The sequence below is a fragment of the Balaenoptera acutorostrata genome, chromosome 2 (assembly GCF_949987535.1).
Source record: "Balaenoptera acutorostrata chromosome 2, mBalAcu1.1, whole genome shotgun sequence".
In the NCBI taxonomy this organism is placed as follows: Eukaryota; Metazoa; Chordata; class Mammalia; order Artiodactyla; family Balaenopteridae; genus Balaenoptera; species Balaenoptera acutorostrata.
This window is the reverse complement of record NC_080065.1, coordinates 120,742,368-120,751,475: the sequence shown is the minus strand read 5'-3', so window position 1 is coordinate 120,751,475 and position 9,108 is coordinate 120,742,368. Positions and strand designations below refer to the sequence as shown.

The following is a 9,108-nucleotide window of genomic DNA, read 5'->3' as shown; positions in this document are numbered from 1 at the left end:
CAAAGAGGGGCCTCCAGGGCTCTGGGTGCACAGAGAGAGCTGTAGCTCTGCCAGGTGTGGGCACGCCCACAAAGATGAGCGCAGCAGAGCTTCCAGGATCACAGGGCCACACCAGCTCAAAGGAGCCACGCACTCTTTATGCGGCCGCTGGACGCCCTTCTCGGTCCGGGGTCCTCAGGTGGCCTTCCCAGGAACCCAGTGGGTCCTTGATGCTGGGGTCAAAGGAGGAGAGAGCCAGCGTGGACCCTAGGTGTGTCTTCTGGTCAGGGTGGGCCTTGAGCCTCCCTCTCCCCACTCCCTACTCCCAAGGTCTGGCTGTGTCATGTGAGGGGGGAATCAGACTTCATGGGCATCTACTCAGGCCCAGTTCCCAAAGGTGGAGAAATGCCATGATCATAGCAGCCGTGAAGAGGCCAACTCAGAAAACCTGTGTTTAATTGGCGGGACAGGGTGTCACAGCCTGCGAGGCCCTCAGTGCCTGGGTGCCCACATCCAGCTACTTCTCCTCGACCTTCTCCAAGGACTGGGACTGCTTCTTCTGGGGCAAGTCTTCAAGCATCAGGCTCAGCACGTGCACGATCTCGTAGTACAGCTCCTGAAGCCTGGAAATGGAGGCGGAGAGGAGGCCTGAGCTCACGAAGGGGGTCCATGCCGCCCTGGCCCTGCCCGCGGCACTCTCGCACCAGCACGTTCACCACTCCTGGTAGGTGTGGGGTCAGGGAAGAGCAAGGACTTCGGAGCCACATAGGGCAGGGCTGGAAGCCCGGCTGTGCCACCCTACCTGTGGCCCCAGGAGTAAAGTCATTTCACCGCATGTGTCAGGTGGGAGGCAACAGACTCCTGGGCTCGGAGTGAGGTGAGCACGTGGAGGTGCCCAGACGCTGCCTGATCCACGCTTGGGCCAACACTGGGCATTCCTAGATGCCCTCCTTTTAGTTCCTCCTGTCTACGAAGCCCTCAAGGCAGCTTTTGTTGAGAAACCAGGCTAATCGTGCTCCTCCCCTTCCTGCAAGTAATGGCCAGAATGACCCCAGCTAACTCACACTGAGCACAGCCCTGGGCCAGGCCAAGCTCAGAGCTTCACACACATTGCTTCCATAGAGTCAGCCCCTCCTGTGCCAGGTAGAAAAGGGACAAAGATTTTGCCAGAGTCACACAGCACCAAGCCAGGAGCTGCAGCTTCTGACTTGCCAGCCAGCGGTGTTCTCTCGGCCCTCCGAAAAGTGCTTGGTGAGGAGGGTCTTGGAGAGTCAGAGGAGCCAGTATTTAAAAACAGGTCAGGGTGGGCTGGGGAGGGCCAGTGGGCAGAGTCTCCCCCAGCCACAGGCCCGTCCGCACAGCAGCCCAGCCCCTGCGCACCGCCAGGAAGGGCCTCGCCCTACCCACCCTGCACATCAGCCATTGCCCCCCTGGGCCTGGGGCCGGGGTCAGCGGGGCTGGGACTGACTTGTAGATGGTAGCATCCTGGTTGTCCACAGTGGACAAGTAGACATCAATGAAGGGTAGGCTCGTGCCAAAATCATCCAAGACCATGGGGTCAGTGTGCCGCAGGGTCTTCTTAAACTTCTCCACCAGCTCAGTGAAACTTTTGTGGTCAACGTTCTTCTGGAGAGGGAAGCATAAAGAGAGCAAGGATGAGGAGGTGGTGACCGGGCTGCACAGGGACCTGGGGACCCTCCATGTGGGGCCCAGGCAGAGGCCTGAGTCCAATCACAGTTCACCCCAACCCCTTCTGGGCCTGGGCCCCCCAACTGAGGTCACCTGGTGAGCCACCATCCCTGACGTGAGGACAGGTGACACGGGACGGAATCGGTGAGAGCCGGAGCGTGGCTCAGCATTTCACCCTGTTCTGGACAAACCTGGGGCACACCAAGACAGGCAGGCGTCTCCACCTCAGAGAGGAGGCTGAGGAGGGAGGCACCGGCCACTTGGGGGAGAAAGGGGCAGCATGCTGTTCAGGACCCGGCCGAGCACCCCGGCAGCTCAGAGCACTTCGGCTGAAAAGAGAGGACTCTCCTCCAGCCCCTCACAGTTGCATCATGCTTGACAGAAAATCTCCAGCCCACCGTGCTCATTCTTGTTCCAGTTTAGAAAAACTGAGGTTAGTAACACCTGTCAGGGCCTCCGTGGCTTCGCCCACTCAGCGGACGGGGACCAAGCCTGCCTGGCACCCAGCGAGTCCTCAGGAACAAGAGAGCTCCAGGCAAAAGGCCCAACAATGGAGTTTTGCCCATGAAGGAGGGAAATATTATAATCACAACACTCAACACTTGAAGAGGTCCAGAGAAATACAAAAATGCAGAGAATAACATCTGACTCTGAAAAGTACAGGGTGGGTGAGTAGCTGACTTACCAAATGCCACAGATGCCTAAGGCTACCCGCCCTCCACGCAGGCCCCAAGGCCCATCTTCCTGACCATTCCTTCAGCCCTGACTGTCCCTCTGCTTGTCCGCCGGCCCGTGGAGACCACTTACCTGTGTCTGCATCAGCTTGCTGACCTCCTCCTGTTGCCGCTTCAAAATCACATGCTTCTCTTCCATGAGTGTCATGTGTCTCTCTAGCATCAGCTCCCGCTCAAACTTTTTGACAGAGTCCTAGAGGGTGGGAGGATGGAGGTAAGATGTGGGCTCTCAGTGCGCACCACTCCCGTCTTCCTTCTTCCCCAGCCTCCCGCTGCTGCTCAGGCCCCTCAGCAGGAGGATCCCCTCACAGGCCAGCCCCCAGCTCAAGCTGCCAACTGTAGCGGCAGTGACTTCCCAAGCACCTATCCTGCAGGCCACCATCATGAGCGAGGGAAAATGCAGGGCTCAGGGAAAAGAGTCAGGGTGGGGTAGAGAGGCACACACCTGGTCACCCCCCCTCCACTTAGGGAGGGAGATAGTTCAGTGTCCTCCCTTGAGACTTGGCCCATCCACCTGCCACACTTACCACTCCCCCATCCTTACAAGCACCCCCTCACCTCAGTGTGAATGATCATCACACCCACGAACATGCTAAGGAAGACGAAGGAGGCAAGCAAGATGAAGATGATGGTGAACGAACGGCTCAGAATAAAATTCCGGGCATCCAGCTGCTGCTGCAGGTCTGTCCAGCCATCGACCTGCTCAGGCAAGGCAGAGTATGCTGAGCGCCTAGGCCCAGAGCGGCAGGCCTCCTCTCACCTACCGTGGGGAGCCCCAGCCCCACCGAGGAGCAGGCCGGCTTCCTTCCACATCAGCCCTGCAACACCCCCTAATCCTCTGACTCCAGGGCATACGTGCTGGCCTGGAGCCGCATGGCACAACTGGGTGGGGGCACTTCTGATCAAGGTACCCTAAGGGCTCTCCTCCAAAAGGCCTTCCATCCTTCCCCAAAAGACAATGCTTCTCTGCCAGGCCCTCCTTTGGAAAGACCCCAATCTTTCCAGAGTCCAGCAGAATCTAGACTTTGAGACTTGGGCTTTGCAGGCTTCTTCTGGGTGGATTTGTGACAGCCTGTTCCCAAAAAGGCTATGTGACATGGGTTTCCCTTCTAAATTAAACTTAATCTGAATGAATTATCTTTTGAAAACTTTTTGAAAGTTTTACACCCCCGTGGGACAAATAAGAATGCTCTAGGGAGTCACAAGATTAGAGATAGTGATGAACTCCTGGCCAGGGCACTGGCCTATCCTTAGTCCTAGGAGGCCAGCCCCCAGCTTCCTCAGCCCAGCTAAGTGTCTGAACATGGGAAAGGCTCCAAGGGAGGCCCAGCATGTCCACATGCGCACACCAGCTGCCAGTCCCTTCTCAAGTCCCCTGCCCCTACCACTGTTCCCAAACACGGTACCGTGGCCAAGCTGAAGAGGGTAAAGAAGGCCAGAGCCAGGTTCCCCCAGTTATTCAGGTCAGCCCTCTCTGGAACTCCAAATAGGCAGAAGCCCAGGACAGCGAAGATGTACATCAGGACGAAGAGCAGGATGAGCACAGAGGCCACGGTGTAGGCTGTCTGCCCCACAGCGGTGATGAGCGTCTGCAAGGCAGAGGCACTGGGGCTAGGCCAGGCTTCAAGGCTGTGTTGGACTCAGAGGACAGAGGTCCAGCCTGTCCCAACACCAGCTGCCCCAGCATCCAGTGCCTTGCCTGGCACATGGCAGATGCTCCATAAATGGTTGGATGAATGAATGAGTGAATGAATGGGAACTGTGCCCAGACTGAGGGCTGGACCAACCTAAGAGTGGTTCACCAATGCCTGGCCTCCACACTCAGTTACCCATGGGTGGATCGCCCATGGTGCCCCAGGTCTCGTGTAGTCTCCCCATCAGCACCGCTAAGCACTCCACTTGAACCCCAGCCTGCCTTTGTGGTCATCCTAAGGTGTCCTGTCCTGCTCCTCAGCTGAGGGCCAGCCCTGAATGCTCTTCCAGGCCGAGGAGGAGTACGGGAACTACCCTGGGAGTGGGAATGAAGAAGGCTGAGAGGAATAGGACTTCTCAATTTTTCTGGGCCCTATTTCACAGGCAGGTCTCCATCTTGTGACCTCAGTCTTCCCCCATGAGATGGGTGTTTGCCTTATCTCCCATGCCTCATCGTTCATTCTCCATGCCCTGGAGTCTTGCATATACATGTTCAGCTACCTTGATACTGTCACAGATACCATGTCAAGGTAGGAAGATGTTCCCATTTCAAGATGCAGGATCAGAGGCTCAAAGAAGCAAAATGCCTTGGTCACAGTCACACGCCGATAGAACGGCAGAGCTGGAACACATTCTCCAGCCCCTTGCCTTGTGCCACCACAGTCAACCACAAAAGCCCCTCTTTCAAAGCCAAGATACTATTTATTGACTTAGCAGTAGGAAAGGAGGTACTGGTGGAGCTGGGACACAGGACAGTGAAGTTTTGACAGTCTGGGGTAAAGTGCAAAACAGAGAGACAACCCAGGAGCACTGGGGCTGCCCTGTATGTGGACCACTTTGGCAGCTGCCTGCAGGGGTGAATGCACACCCGACGCCCCCCCTCCCCTCCTTGGGGGAAGAAAAATCAGTGTTTAGGGATTAATTCCAAAAGAACTGAGCTGTAAAAAATTGCCTCCAATCCTGCAAGAGAGACAGAACTTCTTTCCCAAGACTGCTAAGACTGAAGAGGTAAGAACTCATGAAAAATGCTGCAATGGGACGCAGTCTGCAGGTGAGGTCTTCAGCATGGGGAGGGGCAGGGCCACGTGGAAGAACCTGAGGTACCTTGGAAGGATGAGGGAGAGGCCCCGGCTGGGTCTCCCACTTCCAGGCTAGTGCACAGGCCCAGTGCCACCTGAGGTCAAAGCCAAGCAGCCTCCGGAACAGCTGTGCAGAAAAAGTCACGCTCTCCGGAAGCCTGTGTGGGACTGACTCCTGACTGCTGGTCTTGGCCATGTTCTTCAAGCACCATCCAGACAGGCCCCATTATTCTGCAGTCTAGAAGTTTCAGAAATCTAGTCCCAGGAATGAGCCTCCAAGGTGGGAGAGCCGAGTCCAGGATGTTGGACCACCAGAGAACTCCCAGCCCCATGGAATATTAATCGGTGAGAGCTCTCCAAGAGGTCTCCATCCCAACACTAAGACCCGACTCCATCCAAGGGCCAGCAAGCTCCAGTGCTGGACGCCTCATGCCAAACAACTGGCAAGACAGGAACACAACCCCACCCATTAGCAGTCAGGCTGCCTAAAGTCATACTAAGCTCACAGACACCCCAAAACACACCACCAGGTGCAGCACTGCCCATCAGAGGGACAAGATACAGCCCCACCCACCAGAACACAGGCACCAGTCGCCCCCACCAGGAAGCCTACACAAGTCACTGGACCAACCTCACCCACTGGGGGCAGACAACAGAAGTTAGAGGAACTATGATCCTGCAGCCTGCATAAAGGATACTCCAAACACAGTAAGTTAAACAAAATGAGAAGACAGAGAAATATGCAGCAGATGAAGAGCAAGGTAAAAACCCACAAGACCAAACAAATGAAGAGGAGACAGGCAGTCTATCTGAAAAAGAATTCAGAGTAATGATAGTAAAGATGATCCAAAGTCTTGGAAATAGAATGGAGAAAATACAATAAACGTTTAACGAGGAGCTAGAAGAACTAAAGAGCAAACAAACAGTGATGAACAACACAATAACTGAAATTAAAAATACTCTAGAAGGAATCAATAGCAGAATAACTGAGATAGAAGAACGGATAAGTGAGCTGGAAGATAAAATGGTGGAAATAACTGCCATGGGGCAGAATAAAGAAAAAAGAATGAAAAGAATTGAGGACAGTCTCAGAGACCTCTGGGACAACATTAAATGCACCAACATTCGAAGTATAGGGGTCCAAGAAGAAGAAGAGAAAAAGAAAGGTTCTGAGAAAATATTTGAAGAGATTATAGTCGAAGACTTCCCTAACATGGGAAAGGAAAGAGTCAATCAAATCCAGGAAGCGCAGAGAGTCCCTTACAGGATAAACCCAAGGAGAAACATGCTGAGACACATATTAATCAAACTGTCAAAAATTAAATACAAAGAAAAAATATTAAAGCAGCAAGAGAAAAGCAGCAGATAACATACAAGGGAATCCCCATAAGGTTATCAGATGATTTTTCAGCAGAAACTCTGCAGGCCAGAAGGGAATGGCAGGATATATTTAAAATGATGAAGGGGAGAAACCTACAACCAAGATTACTCTACCCAGCAAGGATCTCATTCAGATTCGATGGAGAAATTAAAACCTTTACAGACAAGCAAAAGCTAAGAGAATTCAGCACCACCAAACCAGCTCTACAGCAAACGCTAAAGGAACTTCTCTAAGCAGGAAACACAAGAGAAGAAAAGGACCTACAAAAACAAACTTGAAACAGTTAAGAAAATGGTAATAGGAACATACATATCGATAATTACCTTAAATGTGAATGGACTAAATGCTCCAACCAAAACATACAGACTGGCTGAATGGATACACAAACAAGACCTGTTTATATGCTGTCTACAAAAGACCCACTTCAGACCAAGGGACACATACAGGCTGAAAGTGAGGGGATGGAAAAAGATATTCCATACAAATGGAAATCAAAAGAAAGCTGGAGTAGCAATACTCATATCAGACAAAATAGACTTTAAAAAAAACACTATTACAAGAGACAAGGAAGGATGCTACATAATGATCAAGGGATCAATCCAAGAAGAAGATACAACAATTGTAAATCTTTATGCACCCAACATAGGAGCACCTCAATACATAAGGCAAATGCTAAGAGCCATAAAAGTGGAAATCAACAGTAACACAATAATAGCAGGGGACTTCAACACCCCACTTACACTAATAGACAGATCATCCAAACAGAAAATAAATAAGGAAACAAAAGCTTTAAATGACACATTAGATCAGATGGACTTAATTGATAGTTATAGGACATTCCATCCAGAAACAATAGAATACACTTTCTTCTCAAGAGCACATGGAACGTTCTCCAGGATAGATCACATCTTGGGTCACAAATCAAGCCTCGGTAAATTTAAGAAAATTGAAATTGTATCAAGCATCTTTTCCAACCACAACGCTATGAGACTAGATATCACTTACAGGGAAAAAAAACTGTAAAACATACAAACACATGGAGGTTAAACAGCACGCTACTAAATAACCAAGAGATCACTGAAGAAATCAAACAGGAAATCAAAAACTACCTAGAAACAAATGACAATGAAAACACAATGATGCAAAACCTATGGGATGCAGCAAAAGCAGTTCTAAGAGGGAAGTTGACAGCAATACAATCCTACCTCAAGAAACAAGAGGGACTTCCCTGGTGGCACAGTGGTTGAGAATGTGCCTGCCAATGCAGGGGACACAAGTTCAACCCCTGGTCCGGGAAGATCCCACATGCCACGGAGCAACTAAGCCCCTGTGCCATGGAAGCCACAACTACTAAGCCCTCGTGCCACAACTACTGAAGCCCGTGTACCTAGATAGAGCCCATGCTCCACAACAAGAGAAGCCACTGCCATGAGAAGCCCGTGCACGGCAATGAAGAGTAGCCCCTGCTCACTGCAACTAGAGAAAGCCCACGTGCAGCAACGAAGACCCAACGGAGACAAAAAAAAAAAGGAAAGAAAAAGAAACAAGAAAAATCTCAAACAACATAACCTTACACCTAAAGCAATTAGAGAAAGAAGAACAAAAAAAAAAAAACCCAAAGCTAGCAGAAGGAAAGAAATCATAAAGATCAGATCAGAAATAAATGAAAAAGAAATGAAGGAAACAATAGTAAAGATTAATAAAACTAAAAGCTGGTTCTTTGGAAGATAAACAAAATGGATAAACCATTAGCCAGACTCATCAGGAAAAAAAGAGAGAAGACTCAAATCAAAAGAATTAGAAATGAAAAAGAAGTAACAACTGACACTGCAGAAATACAAAGGAACATGAGAGACTACTATAAGCAACTATATGCCAGTAAAATGGACAACCTGGAAGAAATGGACAAATTCTTAGAAAAGTACAACCTTCCAAGACTGAATCAGGAAGAAATAGAAAATATGAACAGACCAATCATGAGCACTGAAATTGAAACTGTGATTAAAAATCCTCCAACAAACAAAAGCCCAGGGCCAGATGGCTTCACAGGTGAATTCTATCAAGCATTTAGAGACGAGCTAACACATATCCTTCTAAAACTCTTCCAAAACATAGCAGAGGGAGGAACACTCCCAAACTCATTCTATGAGGTCACCATCACCCTGATACCAAAACCAGACAGAGACACTACAAAAAAAGAAAATTAAAGACCAATATCACTGATGAATATAGATGCAAAAATCCTCAACAAAATACTAGCAAACAGAATCCAACAATACATTAAAAGGATCATACACCATGATCAAGTGGGATTTATCCCAGAGATGCAAGGATTCTTCAATATACGCAAGTCAATCAATGTGATACACCATATTAACAAATTGAAGAATAAAAATCACATGATCATCTCAATAGATGCAGAAAAAGCTTTTGACAAAATTCAACACCCATTTATGATAAAAACTCTCCAGAAAGTGAGCATAGAGGGAACCTATCTCAACGTAAGAAAGGCCATATACGACAAACCCACAGCAAACATCATTCTCAATGGTGA

General features: G+C 49.8%; 1 protein-coding gene across 1 annotated transcript in view; it reads right to left on the bottom strand.

Annotated features, from left to right (window-relative positions):
- Positions 1–460: 460 nt before the first annotated feature.
- Positions 461–9,108, bottom strand: part of CATSPER3 (cation channel sperm associated 3) — a 43,132-nt gene continuing 34,484 nt past the window's right edge. The window contains exons 6-10 of the mRNA XM_057540853.1: positions 3,809–3,991; positions 2,961–3,101; positions 2,476–2,595; positions 1,448–1,605; positions 461–602 (exon numbers count right to left, since the gene is read on the bottom strand). Coding sequence (XP_057396836.1) covers positions 497–602; positions 1,448–1,605; positions 2,476–2,595; positions 2,961–3,101; positions 3,809–3,991 — 708 coding nt within the window. The 3' untranslated portion in view covers positions 461–496. The remainder of the gene's footprint in view (positions 603–1,447; positions 1,606–2,475; positions 2,596–2,960; positions 3,102–3,808; positions 3,992–9,108) is intronic.